The sequence below is a fragment of the Galeopterus variegatus genome, unplaced genomic scaffold (assembly GCF_000696425.1).
Source record: "Galeopterus variegatus unplaced genomic scaffold, G_variegatus-3.0.2 Scaffold673, whole genome shotgun sequence".
In the NCBI taxonomy this organism is placed as follows: Eukaryota; Metazoa; Chordata; class Mammalia; order Dermoptera; family Cynocephalidae; genus Galeopterus; species Galeopterus variegatus.
Genome location: NW_007726784.1, coordinates 230,936 through 254,335, shown reverse-complemented (window position 1 = coordinate 254,335; position 23,400 = coordinate 230,936). Strand labels below are relative to the sequence as shown.

At 37.9% G+C, this 23,400-nt stretch overlaps 1 protein-coding gene across 1 annotated transcript in view; it reads left to right on the top strand.

Moving 5' to 3' along the window:
- The window catches only part of HSF5 (heat shock transcription factor family member 5), a gene marked incomplete at its 5' end in the record, with an annotated part of 47,000 nt that extends 28,674 nt beyond the window's left edge, over positions 1 to 18,326 (top strand). The window contains one exon of the mRNA XM_008571275.1: positions 16,665 to 18,326. Within this exon, the coding sequence (XP_008569497.1) occupies positions 16,665 to 16,735 (71 nt within the window). The remainder of the gene's footprint in view (positions 1 to 16,664) is intronic.
- Between the last annotated feature and the right edge of the window lie 5,074 nt (positions 18,327 to 23,400).

The following is a 23,400-nucleotide window of genomic DNA, read 5'->3' as shown; positions in this document are numbered from 1 at the left end:
TCCCAAGTGAGCCACGGGCCGGCCCTGTTCTGTATTCCTGACCAGTCTCTACCAAGTGGTCCTGTACTGATTGGGGGGCAGATCAGCTGTCCATGCTGTGCCCCAGTGTTCCCCTGGTGGCCTGTCTTCCCTACTGCCTGCACTCCAAACACTTCCCATGGGACGAGCTGTGTGCCGGTCTCCTGTGATGATTCACTGACCTCTGAGTGGCTCCTTTTTTCAATTGTCTGTGGCTCCTTGTTCCTATGTGGGCCCACGGGAACCCTGTTAGTGTTCCTGCTGGCCTGGGGGCCACCAAGGCCCTCTTCTCCCCTGTTCCAAGCAACTTCATATGAAAGGCACAGCAGCAGCTTTTGCCAGCTCTTGCTCCATGAAGCCTTGAAGTGGCCAGGGCTCAAAATAGTGGGAACAATCTTTTCTTTCTCTCATTGTGGTTTCTCCTGGCTTCGTGAACTCCATAGGTCTTTCCTCCTCTTCCCCTGAGCTCCAGTGGCCCCAGCTTGGCAGTTGTTGCTTTTTAATAGTTGTAAATCGGTTGATTTGTGGGAGAGAGTGATGCTGGGGACCGTCTATTCTACTATCTTAACTGGAAGCTGAAAATTTCTGTTATATTTGTTTGAGTATATTTGTTAAAAATCATTTTCAATTACAATATGGTTAAACCTGGACCTACTAGATTATTGAACTAATATAACAGGAGAAGCTAAAAAGAAACTTAAAGTATAGATACTTCTAATTACGTTTTAAGTATAATATATTCAAGGGTATAGACACAAATAAGACATGATTTCTTGAGTGTATGCAAAGGAAGAGAGGATTAGGACTGAGGGATGGGGATGGTTGGTAGGTGATGGGGTTGGTTGGTAGGTGATGGGGTTGGTTGGTAGGGGATGGGATGAGGCAGAGGACTTGAAAGCAGGCAAGTTGATTAACAGGTCACATACAGAGCAGTTAACACATCCATATACCCTTCCCTTTTTCACAGGAATGTTGATAGCTAGAAATTGGAGGTTTCTTCTTTAAAGAAATTGAAGGGCAGAGGTGTGGGACTTCAAAATACTTATTTCAGCAGTAGGCAAGTTGGGGAACTAAGAATGGAGGGACTAACTAAAAAATACAGCCTCTTCCATCTTATGTATAGAGCACTAGCAGCCAGGTGACTACCCTCAGGAAGAAGACCAAAGGTTTCTCCTTTGGAAAATGAAAGTGCCCCAGAGAAGACCTTCGTATAGTAGCATTTGGGGTTTTTCCAGAGAAAATGGGTGGTACACAGATTGATCAACATTAAGTTAAGTCTACCAGCTGACAAATATTGTCAACAGAGCTTCCAATAAGCTTTTTAATGCCCCATTCTTAAGTATGGAAGGACAGCTAATGAACAAACAGAAGAAAGGAATCTAAAGGAGACATGCTATGAGAAGGCAACTTCAAAACCAGCCCTTTCATTTCGTATCCTCAGAGAGCTATGATGAGATATTGTATTCATATAAAAGAACGAGTTCCAAAAAAGGGAACAATAATAGAATAAGAAAGAACTGATAAAAGTTATGAATTTGGTAGCCAAAATTTTAAAAATTAAGTAAAATGGTGTGAATTATAAGCTGAGGAATATTTTACAAAATAGAAAAAAGACAAAGAAATAAAAAATTTGAAAGAAAAAAAATATGGGGAGAGGTTTAACCCAGTATATCCAATATTGGACTACAGAAAAAAAAGGAAAAATCGGGCTGGCTGAATAGCTCAGCTGGTTAGAGCACAGCCTTGTAACACAAAGGTCATGGGATCGGATCCCCAGACTAGCCAGCTACCAACAACAATAACAAAAATAAAAATAAATTACTTAAAAAAAAAAAAGGATATACACTAGAAAAAAAAAAGGAAAAATGGTGGGTTAAGTAGGTAAGATTTTTTTAAAAATTAAATTACCACTTTTGGTAATGTCAGGCTTGGAAATTCAGACCAGCTTTTCTCTTGAAGACAATGAAAAAAACCTGGACAAACTATAAAAACAATATTCTTAAAAAGCCTCAAAAGCTAATGAGATAGTGAAGAATTGTTGGACTGATTGCCAGGTAAGGATGGGAATCTAGAGAGGTAAGCTCAGAACTTGAGTCTTCTTTTGTTTTTGTGGCATTTGACATCTATAAGAGGTGGCTGAGAGACTGAGCTGTGCTTTGTTAGCCTTCTGAGTCTAGAGGGACAAAAGTCAGGAACTGGTTTGCCACAGTTGGGCTCTGATGAACTAGCCCCCCTTTTTTGGCCAGGACCTCAATAGGTTGTACCTCAGGAGTGAGGATGAACCAGAAGGAAAACCAGTTCTTAACACAGATTGCAGCCAGAACTGGATTAGGAGCCCTAATTGCTAGTGTCTGCAAGTGCCTGGTAAAAACAAAAATTTCCTTTGAGGAAGATAATATCATCCTAGGCCTCAAATTATTTTTACAAATAATTTTCCAAATACTGTGTTCAGCACAGTCAAAATAACTAGTTACATGAAAACCAGCACAAATGAGAAAATTGAAAGAGATCTATGGAAATTCCATATACTGAAATTACTGGGATCAGACAATAAACAATCATGCTTACTATTTCAAGGAGGTAATTGCAAGCTTGACATTTTTGGCAGAGAACTAGAAACTCAAAAATGTGGCAGGCAGATCTGGGGGAAAAAAATTCTAGAATTGAGAAATAACCAAATTAAGAACTCAGTGAGTGGGTTTAACAGCATATTAGACCTAGCTAAAGAGAAAAACAGTGAATGGGAAGGTAGAAGAAACTACTCAAAAGGAAACATGCAGCATAAAAAATATGAGAGGTAAAAAAAATGTGAGACATAGTGGATTCAGGGAATAGGGATTAATGTGTATGTAATTGGAACCTCAGAAGGAAAGGAGAGAGAGAGAATGGCAAAGACAATATCTGAAGAGATAATAGCTAGAAATTTCCCAGAACTGATGCACAGATAAAAAAAACAAGTAAAACTAAATCCATACCTAGACACATCAGAGTGAAACCACAGATTTAAAAATAGGCAGAGAGAGGGCTGAGCCCATGGTGCACTCAGGAGAGTGCGGTGCTGGGAGTGCAGCAGTGCTCCTGCCGTGGGTTCGGATCCTATATAGGGATGGCCAGTGCGCTCACTGGCTGAGTGCAGTTCGGCCAGTCTCAAAAAGGACAAAAAAAAAAAAAAAAAAAAAAAAAAATTAGGCAGAGAGAAAAGAAAGATTACTTTCAAAGGACCATCAGTTAAACAGATATCAGCAAACTTTTTTGTAAAGGGCTGGATAGTAAATATTTTAGGCTTTTGAGACCATATGTTCTCTGTCATAAGCACTCAACTCTGCAGTTGCAACAAAAAAGAAGCCATAGAGAATACACAAATAAATGGCCATGGCTGTGTTTCGGTAAAACTTTATTAGAGAGACAGGTGATGGGCCAGATTTGGCCCAGGAGTTGTAGTTTGCTAACCACTGAGTTAGCCTAACAGCTTATTTCTGAACAGCAACAATGGAAGCCAGAAAGTAGTAGAATAACATTTTCAGTATACCAAAAAAAACCCCAGCACTCCTAGAATTCTCTACCCGGGAAAAAGACCCTTCAAGAATGAAGACAAAGACATTTTCAAATAAATAAAAATTTGAAAACATGTGCCACAGCAGATCAGCAGTAAAAGATCTTCTAGGATGTTCTTCAGACAGAAGGGAACTGAGGGTAAAGATATTGATTAATATGGGCTTCCATGAATCAGGGATGCATATCATAATTTGTAGAGGAACCACCAAAACAATTAAAATAATCCAAAAGAAGGCAGGGAAGGGAGAAGAAAGGAATGAAAAAGAAAGAGAGAAAACAAATAATAAAATAGTTGAACCAAATTTAACCGATTCAGTTATTATATGTAAATGGTCTAAGAACTCTAATTAAAAGACAGAAATTGCTGGAGTGGATTAAAAAGCAAGAGTCTACTCTCACAGGCTGGCTACAAGAGACATGGAGGTTGAAAGTAAATGGATGGAAAAGATATACCATAGAAAGTGTGAGAAAGCTGGTATGGCTATTTTAATATCAGATAAAATAGACTCTAAGACAAAAAGTATTATAAAGAGGGTCATTTCATAATGATAAAAGGAACAATTCATTAAATATAAATGTGTTTGTGTGTAATAATGGAGCCTCAAAATACATGAAGCAAAAATGGACAGAAATTAAAGGGAGAAAAGGACAATTCCACAAAGTTAGTAGGATGTATTAATACCCCATCTAAGCAATTAAGGGAATAACTACACAAAGTGTCAGTAACAACATAGAAGATCTGAACAATACAGTCAACCACCTTGATCTTATTGACATTCATATAATACTACATCCAACATCTGCACAGTACACGTTATTTTCAAGTGCACATGGTACATTCACCAAGATAGTCCATATGCTGGGCCATTAAACAAGTTTCAAAAAATTTAAATGATAAAGTCATACAAAGTGTATACTCTGACCACAACAGAATTAAATTAGAAATAACAATAAAGAAACAGAAAACCTCAGATATATATCTGGATATAAAGTAACACACATCTAAATGATTCATGACTCAAAGACAAAAGTCACAAGGAAACTTAGAAAATATTTTCAACTGAGTGACAATGAAAATACAATACCAAAGTTTGCATGATGCAGCTAAAGCTGTGTTTAAAGGGATATGTGTGGCTTTAAGTGCTAATATTAGAAAAGAAGTAAGATCTAAAATCGATGACCTGAAGTTCCACCTTAAGAAACTAAAAGAAGAAGAGGAAAGTAAATACAGGGAAGGAAATAATAAAGATAAGTAGAAATTAATGAAATAGAAAATAGTCAAGAAAATTAAATACAAAAGCTGGCTCTTTGAAAAGATCAACAACACTGGCAAACCTTTAGCTAGAATGACTAAGAAAAAAACCCCATAAGTCATAACTATCAAGAATTTAAAAAGGGTATCATCTCAGGATCTATTCTATTATTAAAAGGATAATAATAGAATATAATGGACAATTTTATGTCAATGAACAGAACTTAAATGGAATAGACACATTTCTTGAAAAATATAACTTGCCAAAATTTATACAAGAACAGACAACATGAATAGCCCTATATCTATTAAAGAAATTGAATTTGTTATCAAAAACCGTCCCTAAAAGAAAATTACAGACCGATAACTCTCATTAATGTAGATGCAAAAATAATTAACAAAATATAAATAAATTGAATTCAACAGTATTTAAAAAGGATAATACACCACAAGCAAGTAGACTTTATCTCAGGAATGTGAGGCTTGATTGATTTTCATACATTAAATAATGTTATTCACCATATTAACAGAATAAAGGAAAAAAACTCTATGACCATTTCAATAGATGCAGGAAAAGCACTCAACAAAATTTAGCACTCGTTCATAATAAAAACTCTCAAAAAACCAGGAATAGTAGCAAATTCCTCAAACTGATGAAAGAGTACCTATAAAATATGTACAATGAAGATCATAATTAATGGTGAAAGACTAAACTCTTTATCCCAGAGACTGGGAATAAGGGAAGGAGGCCTCCTTTCACCACTTGTACTCGACATGTACCGAGGGCCTCGCCATTGCAATTAAGCAAGAAGTTGCACATGTTCACATCCCCTTGGCTTTGATCATATAGCCACACCTAACTGCAGGGTAGTTAGCTAGGTGACTGTATACCCAGCTAAGAATTCTGCCAGCATGGAAGGAGAGGTGGATGACTTTTGGGGAAGAGACTCTGCTAGATCCACTGCTTTGACTACCCGGGTATCAGAACACACCCTTCTTGGTATACATAGAACATGTTCATGTTTTCCCCAAGAGGGAGAATTCCAAAGACCCGTACAATGACTTCATCCTGCTTAGAATTAGGGTCTCTAAGTATTATGGAATTCTTTTCTATTAGATGGCTCCAGTTTATCTGGAGTAGCCACGAGTTATGTACCTTCCTCCCTCCCTCACACATACCCAACTTAGAGCACTGTATTAGGATAGAGTAGGATACTTACAATTAAAACTTCCACTCAGAAAAAGAAAAATAGGAAACAAAACATCCCTGTTTCATAGCATTTATCAAATTCTGTTGGACAGAAACTGCCAGGATTTTCTTCCTTGGCAGTGGGCTAAGTTCATTGGTTAGCCCATCTGTGAATCCCTGCTTTTGCTCTCAAGGAGTATTTTTCTTATCTGTTGTCATCTATCACTTCTGGCTTTTCTTTCCAAAACGGCCGTTCCTTGTTCATTAGCCTTCATAGCCTCGTCTGAAGAGGTTTTCAGGGAGTATGCATTTTTTTGTTGTTGTTGTTGTTACTTTAGGTTACTGTAACAAACAAAACAAAAAACTGTGGCTTAAACAAGATAAAAGTTTATTTTTTCCTGCATGATACAGCCTGAGCGTAAGCTGCCCAGCACTGATGTGGTAGCTTCACTTCTTTCTGCTAGCCCTCAGGTATGACATGGTTAAAAGATGTCTCACCACTGTATCCACATGTCAGGCAGCAGGCTGCTGTCAATATGCCTTTCTTGTATGTGCATAATTAGCACATTTGCTCACATCTTTTTGATCAGAACTTGGTCACATAGAAAAACTAGCTTTAGGGGAACTTGGAAATATAGTCTTTAGCTGGAGGCCATTTGCTTGTTTAAAATAATACCATGATGCAAAGAAAGAGAATCAATGTTAGGAGACAGCTAGAAGTCTCTGTCACATGGACTAAGACCAACTGAGCTAACCAGCCAGCATAAGTGAAAATGTTTAGAACACAAAATATAAAGCATTGTATTTATAATACTTAAAAAGCTCCTACAAATCAAGAAGAAAAAGACAACTCAATAAAAATTTTAAAAATGATATTAATGTGCAGTTCAAAAGAAGAAATACAAATGACCAATAACTGCATGAAAAGATGTTCAATCCCTCTAGTAATCAGAGAAATGCAAATTAAATCAGCCAGAATTTTTTTCTTGCCAATCTGATTGGCAAAACTTTAAATATTGATAATATCCAAGTTTGATAAAGGTGTAGGGGAAAAGGAACCTCCTATACACTGTAATTGGAATGTAAATTCATACAGCCTTTTGAAAGGCAATTTAGCATTATCTATAAATAGCTAAAATGCTCATGTGCTTTGACTCAGGAACTCTACTCCTAGAAATCTCTCCTACGGAAATATGTATATTCCCAAAGGTACTCTAAAGAAGTATGTGACATTATATATATATATATATATATATATATATATATTACATAGCACTATAGTGTTATATATAATAGCAAAAATTTGGAAAAAACATAAATGCCTGACAATAGGAAACTAAATAAATTATGATAAATTTATGTGATGAAATACTGTGCAACCATTTTCGAAAATAAAGTAGCTTGATATGATGTGACCTGGAAAGATAGTAAGTGTTCATGATGTGTTAAGTGAATGAGCAAGGTGCAACACAGCCCCTTTCTAGAAAGAAAAGTGAATGCTGTATAATTATAGAAAAAAGTCTGGAAGTATATAATAAAACTGGTATGTGTAACACTGGTTACCTTTGAGAAGATAGAATTGGAGGCTACAAGGGTATTTTTAACTTCTCAATTTGTGTGTATATATACATAATAGTAGGATTATGGGATATTTCCACCCTCTTTGTATTTTTCTATATTTTTGAAATTGAAAAAAAAATCCAAAAATACTAAAAGTGGTTTAAATACTTAAAAGTGTTCCTATAGGGGTCGAGCCCATGGCGCACTCAGGAGAGTGCGGTGCTGGGAGCGCAATAGCGCTCCCGCTGCGGGTTCAGATCCTGTATGGGGATGACTGGTGCACACTCACTGGCTGAGTGCGGTGCGGCCAGTCTCAAAAAGGACAAAAAAAAAAAGTGTTCCGGGCTGGCCTGGTGGCGCACTCGGTAGAGTGCGGCGCTTGAGAGCACGGTGGCGCTCCTGCCTAGGGTTCAGATCCCATATAGAGACCGGTCCACTCACTGGTTGAGCGCGGTTCAGGCGCGACACCAAGGGTTGCGATCCCGTTACCGGTCACAAAAAAAGACAAAAAGGAAAAAAAAAAAGTGTTCCTATAGCATGAATATATGAACAATTTACAGAATGTGTTAAAAATATATTTACCCAGATATTAAACTGGCTTTTGAAGTTTGGATATGATTGTCTTGATCTAACCTTATCCTACACCAAAAATATCTTTCCAAGATTTCTCAGAATTTCTAGGTCTCACTGTGACTTTTATGTTTGAATTTCTCCTTCTCCTTAATTCCAGACTTGCCCATATCTTACCTCCCAGAGCTGTTCTCGTCAGTCTGTTTCATGCCATACGAGATGCAGAATTTAGTCCCCTTTCTTTTTTTTTTTTTTCCTTTTTGTCTTTTTTCGTGTCCGGCAACGGATCGCAACCCTCAGTGTCGCGCCCGGACCGGACCGGGACCGGCAACGGGATCGCAACCCTCGGTGTTGCGCCCGCACCTCGCTCAGCCAGTGAGCGGGAACCGGTCTGTATGTGGGATCCGAACCCTCGGCGGGGGCGCCGCCGCACTCCCAAGCAGCGCACTGTAGCACTGCACCACCGGGCTGGCCCTAGTCCCCTTTCTTTGATTCCTCCCCTCCTGCAAGCATTTACTCTAGGCATTTGTATGTGTAATACACTTCTGAAGATTTGGGGTGGTACAAAAAGCTCACAGTTGAAATACAACAAACAATTTGAAATGGAGTGTTAGCCATCGCTCTTAAAAGTCCTTCAGTCACTTTACCACTTTGTCACCTCTCCTTGTCACTAGTCAGTATGGCTTCTGCAATGTTTCATTCTTTCCTTGTGCTAGCACCAGACCTTCTCTTCTCTGAGTTTCTTTTTCTGCTCTTTCCTCAGGCCCTGAATTCCTGTGTCATACTTATGCAGAGAAGGTTAGGTACTTCTTCTATTTTCTGATGTCTTTGAGGCCTCATCTTCCCCAACCAAAACAACCTATCAAAATATATTCCTCAACAAAGACAGTTACTCTCCAAGAGGAACTTTGATGCCTGCTGTTAAAATAATAATTTCCTCTTTCATTATACATATGGTTATTAGTGTCACTGATAAAATAATTAGCACATTAATTATCTTTATTAACTCTTCCTGTTGTTCTTTCTTTTTTTTTTTTCTTTTTGTCTTTTTTTTCGTGACCGGTAATGGGATCGCAACCCTCGGTGTCGCGCCCGTACCGCGACCGGCAACGGGATTGCAACCCTTGGTGTCGCACTGCACTCAACCAGTGAGCGGACCGGTCTCTATATGGGATCCGAACCCTCGGCGGGAGCGCCGCCACACTCCCAAGCGCCACACTCTACCGAGTGCGCCACCGGGCCGGCCCTTTCCTGTTGTTCTTTCTTTCTTTTTTTTTTTCTTTTTGTCTTTTTTCGTGACCGGTAACGGGATCGCAACCTTCCGTGTCGCGCCCGCACCGCCCTCAACCGGTGAGCAGACCAGTCTCTATATGGGATCCGAACCCTTGGCAGGAACGCCGCTGCGCTCCCAAGCGCCGCACTCTACCGAGTGCGCCACCGGGCCAGCCCTCCTGTTGTTCTTTCTGAATAAAGCTTTATCTTTTGGTTAGGGGTGTTCATAGATGAGTCTTAATTAACCTTGGCTTTCTGTTGTGAAATGTAAGAGTTGTGAAATATTGATATCATTATGACACCTAATCACACTTTCGTTCTATTAGGGGCTGGGAGCAAATGACTTACGATTAAACTGGAATATCTCTGCTCAAAAAGTTCGTTTTTCGTAATTAAAATATAAGCAGAAATACAGTTCATAAAGTTGCAAATTATACTTCTCCAATAGAATTTAACCTAACGGATGGTGTTTGAAAACATGACTGTATAGAAGGTCCTATTGCATTAAGAGATCATAACCAGTCAGTGTAAGATGTACGTACAATACTACCTATTAGAGGCAGTACAACATAGGAGATGGGAAGAAAGATTTTGGTGTTAGAAAAATCTAAATTAAAATCTGGATTCTGCTCTTTACTGTGTGACCTTGGACATGTTTCACTGAGCCTCACTTTCCTCATCTGTAAAATGAAGATAATAATGGTATAAACCATATAACTGGCTTAGTATGGTTCTTGCCTACATGGTAAGCAGTCAGTTCGTGGTAGCAATAGAATTTTAGCAATAGTTACTATTATTTTTATAATACTTTATATTCTTATATTTATTACTGCTAATTTCTTTTCTAATGACTAGTCTCACTTTAAATTCTCATGGGCTGTCAGAGTTGTGGCAATCCTATGATATTTCCTTGTGAATACATTCCCCATTCTCCAAAGCCACTCTGTCATATTTTCTCCTCTCAGCTCCAACTTCCAACACCCCTCCTTTCTCTTCATTCACGACTATGACTGTTTTTTATTTTACTGAGAAAATAGAACAGAACTTGAATATCTTCCCACCAACATAACTATCAGTCTACCTCCAACTGCAACCCTACACTCTGCCTTTCCTCCTGTTACAGTGGAAAAGGCCAGTCCTTCCATTTGTGTACAAAATCCCATTACCTTTTGTGTACTCACAGACGTGGCACCTACCACTATCCCCCTTACTCTTTAATAATCACATTTAATCTTTTACGTTAGATAATTTCCATCAGCATGCAAACATGTCATCATAGAGCCTCTGTTAAAATTCCTTTCACCTTTCCTTCATTCATATTTCTGTCTAGCTGTTGCTCCATTGTTTCTGCTTTCCTTAGAGAAAAGCTCCTTGAAAGCATGTTCTTACCTCAACTAGTCCAATCAGGTTTTTATTCCTTCTGCTCAACGGAAACTGCTCTTGTCAAGATTTCCAATGATTGCCACATTGCCAAATCCAGTAGTCAGTTCTCAGTCTCCATTTTACTCTACCTCAGCAACATTAAGACAGGTTTCTTCAACCTTCCTGAAATACTTTCTTCTGGCTTCTGGAACATCACTCTTTCCGGGTTTTCCTTCAACATCACTGGCTACTCCATAGTTTCTTTTACTGAATCCTCTTCAACTTCCCTGACTTCTAAATACTGATGAGTCCCAGAGATCAATTCTTGGACCTCTTCTTTTGCTCTCTCTATTCAGTTTCTAAGTGATCTCAACCAGTCTCATCGCTTTTATTATCATCTTTATAGATGGCTCCTAAGTTTATATCTTAAGTCTCAGTCTTCTCTGAACTTTAGACTTGTATACACTGTTGCCTATGCTACATCTTTGGATGTCTATCTTTGCATAGAAAATTTAACATATTCTATCCTTTCCCTGATTTTACTTAATTACTTATAAATATATATTACTTCTAGTCACACAGTCAGCCCCAAATCTTGGAATCTCCCTTGACTCTCTTCTCTCACACATCTAGTTCATTGGCAAATTCTGTCAGCTCACTGTAGATCCAGATCCAGATCCAGAAAATGACCATTTCTCATCACCTTTACGTGCCATCACCATAGTCCAAGCCACTACCTTCTCTTGTCTACATGACTACAATAGCTTCTTCTTTTTTTTTTTTTGTCTTTTTTTTGTCTTTTTCCGTGTCCGGCAATGGATCACAACCCTCAGTGTTGCCCCCCCACCGGACCGGGGACCGGCAACGGGATCGCAACCCTCGGCGTTGCTCCCGCGCCTCGCTCAGCCAGTGAGCGGGAACCGGTCTGTATGTGGGATCCGAACCCTCGGGCGGGAGCGCTGCCGCGCTTCCCAAGCGGCGCACTATCCAGTGCGCCACCGGGCCGGCCCACAATAGCTTCTTTAACTAGTTTTTCTGCTTCCACTGTTGGCCCGTACAGACTTTTCTACACACAGAATCAGAGTGATCCTCTTAAAACGTTAATTATTTTCCTGTTTAAATTTCTTTAATAGCTTTTCATCACATTTAGAGTAAAATCTAAAAATCCTCACTGTGTTCTACAAGATGTTGAATGAGTTGGCTCCTGGCAATTGGCTTACTTCATCTCCTACTACCCAATGTCCCCCATCTATTCCAGCCACAGCAGCCTCTTCACTAGTCTTTGAGTAGAGCAAGCATATTCCTGCCTTCGCATTTGCTGTTCTCTCTGCCTGAACTGTTCTTCATCTGGATATTGACATGGTGTGTTCCTTTGTTTTATTCAGTTCTCTGCTCAAATGCCAGCTCATCATAAATAGCACCATTCCCCATGTGCTGCCCTCCTTCAGTCTCTCTTCTTTATTCTTCTTTGTTTTTCTTCTGTAGTGTTTCTCACTACTTGATATTATTTTTCTTCCCTTCTAGAAGGTTACTTCCCTGAGGGCAAAAAGCTTGTTTTGTTCACTGCTGTATCCCCAGATCCTAGAATATTACCTGTGGCACTCCATGTTTGTTGAATAAATGAATGAATGAATTGCTTTTTTCTTCCATTATATGCACTCTTATCTTATTGATGTACTTTTTTTTTTTTTTATGCGGCTGGCTAGTACAGGGATCTGAACCCTTCACCTTGGTGTTTTAACACTATGCTCTAACCAAATGAGCTGACTGGTCAAAGGCCCCTCCACCCCTTTTTTTTTAACTGATGTACTTTTTAAAAAATCCTTGGAAAAATAGCAATTAAAAAAATTGTGGTAAATACACATAAAATGTACCATCTTAACCATTTTTAAGTGTACAATTCAGTGGCATTAAATACAATCACATTGTTCTACAACCATCCATCTCCAGAGCTCTTTTCATTTTGCAGAACTGAAACTCTGTACCCATTAAACAACAACTCCCCATTCCCTCTGTCCCTCAGTCCCTGGCAACCACCATTCTATTTTCTATATCTCTGTCTACTTTCTGTCCCTTTGAAGAGTCTTTTAATTAGTCACCAAGAGATAAGGTTTGAACACTTGGGGAGTCAAATCACCCTTCAGGTTTCTTTTAACAAATAGTTACTGAATGCCTTAGTCTTGGCACTGTGTTAGGTACAATAATACACAGGTATTACAACACCAGGCTCTAACCAACTGAGCTAGTTGGTCAGCACTGAAATACTGTGATTCTAGCATTAACTGTTGAAGTGTCATTATGTTGTTCAATATCCCATCGAATAGGAGCATCCTGTATCTCAGAACTTACCAGTGTCCTTCGGTAACTAAAGTATTTTTAAAAATTGTTATCCTGTCTGTATAAGTAGGGGCAACTTCTCATACTTCAAGTTTCTTTTGACTTTTTTTTAAAAAATAAGAGACATCAAGTTGATTAGGTATCCAAATTGTAGTGTTTTCAACAATGTATGTTTTGTTTGAAAGAAGTTGTCAGTCACAGTCATTGGCATGCTTTGTGTAGGCCTTTCGAGGACATGTTGACTTAAGGAAATACCTTTGGGTGAAAAATACCAAGAGATAAAGAATATCAGACTCAGTTGTGCTCCTTCAATTTCTACAGTGTGCCCAAATATTAATCTCATTGTGGAAGCTACACTCTCTCATGGTCTGATGGGATGCTTAGTTTTACAGTTAAGGGAAACTGAATGTTTAAGAGCAAAGCTCAATTCGTTCCTAAAGAAAACAGTTTCCATTTTGTAGCTATTAGATTATGGATGAGATTTCATTAAGGTAATAAGCCCAAAACCCTAGAGGGTGCTCTCAAGTACATGTTCTCGTCCCTTACGATGTTTTCTCTCTCAAGCCAACTCAGCTGCTGTGATTCCCAAATACATCTCTGTTGAATAAGCAAGGTCCTCTTCTGGGTGAAGCTGTATAAACCTTTAGTAGCATCAGGCTAGTCTATGTCTTTTTGTATTTGTATTGATTTCTGTACTCTCTAACTCCTTGATTGGCAGTTTTGTTAATGAAGGAAGCTCACTTTACTCAAATTATGATGTTTAGATGCTTATTAGTAGAAGCTATGTGCCAAATGCTATTTTAAGGCCCAATTATTAAGAGGGTTTGTTGCTGCTGTTCTAAAGTCTGCCTTCTCCCTAGGAGATCCATAGCTGCTTAAGTAGTCTTTACCTTTGTCATTATCAAGAATTCCTGCTCTGCTTTCAATGTAGGGTTACAACTGGGTCTATTCATATTCCAAAATATTATTTGGCATATTCTATTACCATATGGCTTGTCCTTCTTGTTCTGATATGGAACTGAGGTGTTTAGAAAATGATCATAATTAGATGCTACTCCTTCTATATCTTTTAGTCAGCTTTCAAAAATCCTGATGCCTAGGTTGTATTCCATACCAATTAAATCAAAATGTCTGGCGGTGGGGAGCCCCAGGCATCGATATTTCCTTAAAGATCCCTAGGTGATTCCACTGTTTAGCAAGATTTGGAAAACACTGGCTTTACTTATTAGCCATATAGCTTAGAGGTTCTTCCTCCAACTTATTGGCTTACTCGTCAGGATTAATTAAATTACCTTATTATAATCCATTTTAGCTACATGAGAAAAAGATAACATTATATAAATATGATATTACTATTATTATCAATGTTATTATAAAGTATAAAGAAGCTAATTTTTGTGGTAAAACATACATTACATAACATTTATCATTTTAACCATTTTAAGTATACAGTGCAGTGACATTAAGTATATTCACATTTGTACAACCATCACCACCATCCATCTACAGAACATTTTTTATCTTACCTGAAACTCCATACCTATTAAACAATAACTCCCATCCTCACAACCCCTGGAAGCCACCATTCCACTTTTTATCTCTATGAATTTAACTATCCTAAGTACCTCATAAGTGGAAACATACAGTACAAGGTATCTTCAAAAAGTTAATGAAAAGGGCCGGCCCGTGGCTCACTTGGGAGAATGTGGTGCTGATAACACCAAGGCCATGGGTTCGGATCCCTATATAGGGATGGCCGGTTAGCTCACTTTGGAGAGCGTGGTGCTGACAACACCAAGTCTAGGGTTAAGATCCCCTTACTGGTCATCTTTAAAAAAAAAAAAAGGTAAAGAAAAGAATTGTGTTATGTTTTTTTTGTTTGTTTTTGTTTTTTTTTACAGCTGGCTGATATGGGGAGCCAAACCTTTTACCTTGGTGTTATAACCAACTGAGCTACCAGCCCCATTTTATCTTTTAATTCCATTTTTCCATGAGCTTTTTGAAGTACCCTCATATTTGTCCTTCTATGATTACCTTATTTCACTTAGCATATCTTCATGGTTCATCCATGTTGTAGCATGTGTCAGAATTTCCTTCCTTTTTAACACTAAATAATATTCCATTGTATGTATATACCCCCATTTTGTTTATCTGTTCATCCGCTGATGGACACTTGGATCACTTCCACCTTTTGGTTGTTTGGAATAACACTGCTATGATCACAGAGGTACAAGAAGTCAATTTTAAGTGATAAACTGATGGTCTCTTCTCTCTCTGCAAGATGCTTATCTGGATAGATTACTTTTTCTTTAGGGATAGGTTGTAGTTCACCAGATGAGCGAGCACCTGCCTCTAGTGACTAGTCCATCTTTTACAAAATATGGCTATCTTTTACAAAATCAGGCGATCCTGATACTTCCTAGATTTTCTCAAAGGTTGGAGTAAAATTCCATTTTATTTGAATCAGTTATCCTTCTCAGGCTGTGGATCAATCCTGCAGAGGCTGTGTTCCACAAATATAGTGACAAATTCTCTCTATGTCTAGAATTTAAATAAAGGGCTCACACTGTGTAGTTTAGTTTAACTCCATAATGCTAGGGCAAAATTGTAAGTTTCAAAACCCACCTGAACAGACTCCCTAGTCATGTTGCTCTAGAAGTTACAAACTAATTAGATTGAATCTGTGAGCCACATTAGGGTCCTTTTATTGCTGCTTGTGTTCCTCCGATAGGCCTTGTACCTCCACTTCTACACACAGTCTCGGCTCTTGTGTGTTAAGAATCTAGTACCTAGCTCACATTTTTACTTCTTTCCATTCTCAGTGAACCACTCTGTTTCTTGATCTCTGCGAGGGTATGCTTTCTTTTTTACAGACAGTTCAGCTGGGTGTTTTCACAAGAGTTCAGCAGTGTTAGTTGATAACTGGGAATTGTATGGAGGCGATCAACTTTGGGAAAGTAATGGTTACTTATTTAAACATTGCTTTTCTGAAGGCATTAATTACCTTTTCGTATTGCCACAGCCCACTCACCTATCCTTATAGCATGAGAAAATGAATTTTCACTTTTGTGTGAATATTTCACTTTGATCCCTTTGATACTTTTTATTACTTTTTCACTTTAAAAATACAGGCAATTGGGGCCGGGCCCCGTGGCGCCCTCGGGAGAGTGCGGCGCTGGGAGCACAACGACGCTCCCGCCGCGCGTTCGGGCCGGTGGGTTGCAATCCCCTTACCGGTCACGAAAAAGACAATAAATAAATAAATAAATAAATAAAATAAAGGCAATTGAAATGAGCAATTAGCCACACCACTGAAAGGGAGAGAAACTTTAAACTTTGTTGGCGTCTTTGGGTTAACAACTGAGCTGCACTCGTATACTTTAAGAGTTATAGGAATGCCCTCAAATTGAGAATCCGATGGGACAATATAATTTTAGAGTCAATTCAATAGGTGAGACATAGGCAGCTTATGTTTCTTGTCTGAAGATTTGTCTACAGAACTCTACAGTCTGAGAGGCTAAGAGTGAGTAAACATTCCTTTCTTTCTAGATCTTCATCTGCTGGTGGACGTAGCCTGCAAGCAGGAGCATTTTCCAAAGGAAGAAGAATTAAAAGAGTGAGGAATGGATAACTAATGTGACATTGTGCACTAGCTGTAGATGGAGGCAGACTAGTCTTGCACATGACACACTGTTGGGATTTTTTCAGTTCTGTTAAGGAAAAAAAAGTATTTTTTTGTTTGTTAACTGAGAATTTTGGTAATTGAGAATTAGGAATTTGGTATTTACTACAGATGTTCAGTTCAGATTATTTACCTTGACAAACTATTAAACATCTAGCAGCTATGTTTTTTTGCTGCCCAGATCCCTTCGAATGAAAAGTCCTGGCCTTCCATTACAGTTGAGAAGCATCTAAAAACTGCCGCCTCTGTGGTACTGGAGAACAGCCCTGCGTGTGTGCTGGTGCATTGTCTTGCCACTCTCAAACCGCAGTAGCATAACTCCAGTGGGGAGTTCAGTCTGTCTGTTTCAAGTCACAGTGTGATCCTTTTAGAGAAGATTGTGTGAGAAACAAAGACATGTGAGGTCACCAAGATCACAGGTCTAAATGGGTCAGGAATTCCAGGGAAAAAACTCTGGGAAAGAGCTAATTTTCTAAGTGACTAACCAGGAAATTCTCTGACTTCCTAACTCAGCATTTTGTTTCAAGAACAAGGCATCTGGACTTGGAATATCCATTACCCTAACAGCCCCTGATTCTTTTATATTAATGGGAGCATTCTTCTATTTTCCTACCTTTCTTTAATTTTAACAGTACGTTATCATAAATGGTAAGAAAGTTTTGTTAATATATCACTTACTTAAATGTCTTCTAAAGAAAAGTATTTAACTTGTTTAATATGATTGTATTTATAAATGCTGGTAGACTTAAAGGTTTTAAGGCTTTATATTTTTATTAATATTGCAGGACAGAAGGATAAAGGATGCGTGTGTAATATTTTTATTTTGAAGGAGAAATGTACAATGTGTGAACAAAAACATTAAGAGATTTAACAGTGTTTTCTTATTTTAGATTTTCACATTCAGTAAAATTTCACATTCATCTATATAAGGTATTGTGTGCAAATTTTGGGAAAAACTGATTAGTAGTCATTTAGCAGAAGCTATGCCTCTGATATTTTTAAATAGTTTATATCTGGTTTAAGCCTCTGAGAGAATTTTTGATAGTGGGATAGACTATAGCATTTTTTTCTTATCCCTTCTATAGGATTCTAAATTTGAATAGTAAGGTGGTGGGACTGTTTTTCAGAAGAGGAGGATATCTTGGATGTCCAGTTTCTGTGGTTGATTCCTTACTTGCTCATCCAATGAGAGCAAGAAACTTTCTGATTTAAAGTCTTTTAAATTGACTAGAACTTTCTCATTGGTTCTGCCTCAATTTGCCTAATGAGCACAGCAGAAACAAAAGGAAAGCCTAGGAATATGAAACTAATTAAAAAGAAAAGGCACTTAGTGATGAGACATAAGTACTGTGCTAGCTATTGTGGGTGTAATGGTTCATTTCTTATATTGCATTGTGCCTTTCCAGTGATGTCAAACCCTGGAAGTATTACAGAGATCTAGTTCTTTTGGAAAAGAGTGAGCTCTGTATTTGTCTTCAGTGACTCAGTTTAGGTATGAAAGTAGGTTCTGAAAAGTGACCTGTCTAGTCTGATTAGACTAGTCGATGTCCATTTNTGTGTGAATATTTCACTTTGATCCCTTTGATACTTTTTATTACTTTTTCACTTTAAAAATACAGGCAATTGGGGCCGGGCCCCGTGGCGCCCTCGGGAGAGTGCGGCGCTGGGAGCACAACGACGCTCCCGCCGCGCGTTCGGGCCGGTGGGTTGCAATCCCCTTACCGGTCACGAAAAAGACAATAAATAAATAAATAAATAAATAAAATAAAGGCAATTGAAATGAGCAATTAGCCACACCACTGAAAGGGAGAGAAACTTTAAACTTTGTTGGCGTCTTTGGGTTAACAACTGAGCTGCACTCGTATACTTTAAGAGTTATAGGAATGCCCTCAAATTGAGAATCCGATGGGACAATATAATTTTAGAGTCAATTCAATAGGTGAGACATAGGCAGCTTATGTTTCTTGTCTGAAGATTTGTCTACAGAACTCTACAGTCTGAGAGGCTAAGAGTGAGTAAACATTCCTTTCTTTCTAGATCTTCATCTGCTGGTGGACGTAGCCTGCAAGCAGGAGCATTTTCCAAAGGAAGAAGAATTAAAAGAGTGAGGAATGGATAACTAATGTGACATTGTGCACTAGCTGTAGATGGAGGCAGACTAGTCTTGCACATGACACACTGTTGGGATTTTTTCAGTTCTGTTAAGGAAAAAAAAGTATTTTTTTGTTTGTTAACTGAGAATTTTGGTAATTGAGAATTAGGAATTTGGTATTTACTACAGATGTTCAGTTCAGATTATTTACCTTGACAAACTATTAAACATCTAGCAGCTATGTTTTTTTGCTGCCCAGATCCCTTCGAATGAAAAGTCCTGGCCTTCCATTACAGTTGAGAAGCATCTAAAAACTGCCGCCTCTGTGGTACTGGAGAACAGCCCTGCGTGTGTGCTGGTGCATTGTCTTGCCACTCTCAAACCGCAGTAGCATAACTCCAGTGGGGAGTTCAGTCTGTCTGTTTCAAGTCACAGTGTGATCCTTTTAGAGAAGATTGTGTGAGAAACAAAGACATGTGAGGTCACCAAGATCACAGGTCTAAATGGGTCAGGAATTCCAGGGAAAAAACTCTGGGAAAGAGCTAATTTTCTAAGTGACTAACCAGGAAATTCTCTGACTTCCTAACTCAGCATTTTGTTTCAAGAACAAGGCATCTGGACTTGGAATATCCATTACCCTAACAGCCCCTGATTCTTTTATATTAATGGGAGCATTCTTCTATTTTCCTACCTTTCTTTAATTTTAACAGTACGTTATCATAAATGGTAAGAAAGTTTTGTTAATATATCACTTACTTAAATGTCTTCTAAAGAAAAGTATTTAACTTGTTTAATATGATTGTATTTATAAATGCTGGTAGACTTAAAGGTTTTAAGGCTTTATATTTTTATTAATATTGCAGGACAGAAGGATAAAGGATGCGTGTGTAATATTTTTATTTTGAAGGAGAAATGTACAATGTGTGAACAAAAACATTAAGAGATTTAACAGTGTTTTCTTATTTTAGATTTTCACATTCAGTAAAATTTCACATTCATCTATATAAGGTATTGTGTGCAAATTTTGGGAAAAACTGATTAGTAGTCATTTAGCAGAAGCTATGCCTCTGATATTTTTAAATAGTTTATATCTGGTTTAAGCCTCTGAGAGAATTTTTGATAGTGGGATAGACTATAGCATTTTTTTCTTATCCCTTCTATAGGATTCTAAATTTGAATAGTAAGGTGGTGGGACTGTTTTTCAGAAGAGGAGGATATCTTGGATGTCCAGTTTCTGTGGTTGATTCCTTACTTGCTCATCCAATGAGAGCAAGAAACTTTCTGATTTAAAGTCTTTTAAATTGACTAGAACTTTCTCATTGGTTCTGCCTCAATTTGCCTAATGAGCACAGCAGAAACAAAAGGAAAGCCTAGGAATATGAAACTAATTAAAAAGAAAAGGCACTTAGTGATGAGACATAAGTACTGTGCTAGCTATTGTGGGTGTAATGGTTCATTTCTTATATTGCATTGTGCCTTTCCAGTAATGTCAAACCCTGGAAGTATTACAGAGATCTAGTTCTTTTGGAAAAGAGTGAGCTCTGTATTTGTCTTCAGTGACTCAGTTTAGATACTGTGCTAGCTATTGTGGGTGTAATGGTTCATTTCTTATATTGCATTGTGCCTTTCCAGTGATGTCAAACCCTGGAAGTATTACAGAGATCTAGTTCTTTTGGAAAAGAGTGAGCTCTGTATTTGTCTTCAGTGACTCAGTTTAGGTATGAAAGTAGGTTCTGAAAAGTGACCTGTCTAGTCTGATTAGACTAGTCGATGTCCATTTGATGGGCATTTATTCATCTTTATTAGCAAGGTTAAACAATGAACAAATTATCAAGACACCTACATCTTTTGGCCAGACTATATTTTGGCAGAGTATGTGAAGAGGATACCCAATTTCCAAATGAAGGAACTTTGCCTTTTCTCTGTCATATTGAAGAGCTGATATATGGTATAGATGATATTCCTTCCCTTAAATATGCCTTTCTTAGCCTTATATATGTTGAAAGAAATAATATCTTTTGAGGAACGTGTGTCAAGCAGGAACCTTGGCATAGATATGGTTTTGGTGGATAGATATTAATTTAAGGCTTAATTAATGAAATACTTTAATCAGCTTTCCAAACTTTTTTTATATATGAATACAGCAGACCAAGGAGCTGGATCTCCTGCTATACTCATATGCCTAGTACCTATCAACTAAAGCTATCATCAATGACTTGGGAAAAATGGCAAAAGGTAAAATGAAATCTTCATGTGAATTAGCCAGTAGGGTCTGACACATACTAACAAGGTTCCTGACTAGCACCTCAGTATTTCAGCACCTTAAGCACCAATTAATTTCAGTCAGTCAACAATAAAATGTGTTCCAACTAGACTTGTTGTCTTGCTTGTTTTTACTGCTTAATAGGAATAAATCAGTAGAAAACACAATCAATATGACCATTAATAATAATAGTAAAGTTCAAAAGATAATGTATTGTTTTTCAAAGAATCTGATTTTTTTTTAATTGTTTTTTTTTTTTTCATTTGCACTTGGATAGAGATTGAATTTTTTTTTTGTGTTCATTTCTCTTCGCTACCTACCCATTTATTCTGAATGTTGAATCTTTTTTTTTTTTTCCTTTTTGTCTTTTTTCCGTGACCGGCAACGGATCGCAACCCTCAGTGTCACACCCGTACCGGACCGGGACCAGCTACGGGATCGCAACCCTCGGTGTTGCTCCCGCGCCTTGCTCAGCCAGTGAGCGGCCGGTCTGTATGTGGGATCCGAACCCTCAGCGGGAGCGCCGCTGCGCTTCCCAAGCGGCGCACTGTAGCAGTGCGCCACCGGGCCAGCACCAAGATTGAATTTTTTGAAAGCTATTAAAGATAAGGATAATTCTTAGATGTGTTTTATAGAAACCTAGTTTTTTGGAAAAGGATTAATGGTTTTCAGTAGGTTTACTCAATCCAGATATGAAAGTAGATCCTGAAGGATGATCTGTTGCATGTGTAAGATTTAGGTAGTAGATGTCAGTGAGATGAGTTTTCATTACCATAGTGATGGAATCTTTATGACATCTTTGGCAAAATATTGTGATATATCAACCCTAAGGGATAACTCCAACACTTGGAAGCTGGAGAATAATTGCTCTTGCTTGTCAATTCTGGTAAATAAATAAATACAGTATATCAGTGAACTAAACTACACAGAGCTGTTTGGTTTGATCCTGAGTATCTCTAAGCCCCCAGGTTCAAGATACATATTGTCATCATTCCCAGATCTCAGTGTTTCCTCAAGAGAAGGCAACCACATTTGTAACTTTCTTCCTTCTTTCAACTAAGCATGTACATTAACTATTAGGTTTAGGTCTCTTAATTCCTTTGCAAGTTTCAAGCAGGAATAAATGAGGCAAAGTCCATTTGTAGGTTATTTTTTGTTTAGTTTAACCTTGAACACTTTTGCATATATCAGTGATATACAGTAATGTGTATTTTGTATTATTTATGCTGAACAGTTATATGGCATACATAAAATAAAAACATAAACCATAACAGACTTTTAAAAATTCTCTCTGGCAGAATTAGAGCTCTTCCTGTTCTTTAGGAAAAGAGCTACAAAAGATCTGTAATTGCATTTTATTCTTAAGGTCCAAACAAGAGAGAAAAAGTGCTAAATTAAGAATTTACTTTACCTTGTTAAACCCAACCCAGAAAGATCCTCTCCAAGACACATCATAATCAAACTGTCAAAAGTCAAAGACAAAGAGAATATTAAAAGCTGTAAGAGAAAAGCATCAAGTCACATATAAGGGAATCCCTGTTAGACTATCAGCAGATTTTTCAACAGAAACCTTGTAGGCCAGGAGAAAATGGGATGGCATATTCAAAGTCCTGAAAAGAAAAAAAAAAAAACTATCAGACAAGAGAATACTTTATCCAGCAAAGCTATCCTTCAGAAATAAGGGAGAAATAAAGACCTTCTGAGACAAGCAAAAGCTGAGGGAATTCATTACTTCTAAACCAGTCTTTCAAGAAATGCTTAAAGGAGTGCTACAACTGGAAATGAAAAGATGATAATTACTATCATGAAAACATGAAAAAGTACAAAACTCACCTGTAGAGGTAAATTCATAATTCAAACTCAGAACACCCTAGTCAGGTAATAGTGCTGTGTAAATCCTTCAGTCCTCTAATATGAGGGTTTAAAGTCAAAATGGTCAAAAAACAATAACAGTTACAATTAGTGGCTAAGGAATATACAATAGATACAAACAAATTAGGACAACAAAAATATAATTTGTATATGGTGGGGGGAGGTCTAGAGTATTTTTATGTGACTGCAGTTAGGTTACTACCAGCTTAAAGTAGTTTATTATAACCACAAGACTCTGTTAGCCCCAAGGTAACAATGAAAATGAAATTACAGCAGACACACAAATGTGAAAGAGAAAGAAAACCACTAATGCTTAACAGATGTAAAGAATGATTACGTATTGTAACAGTGAATAAGCTAACTATCCTGATTAGAC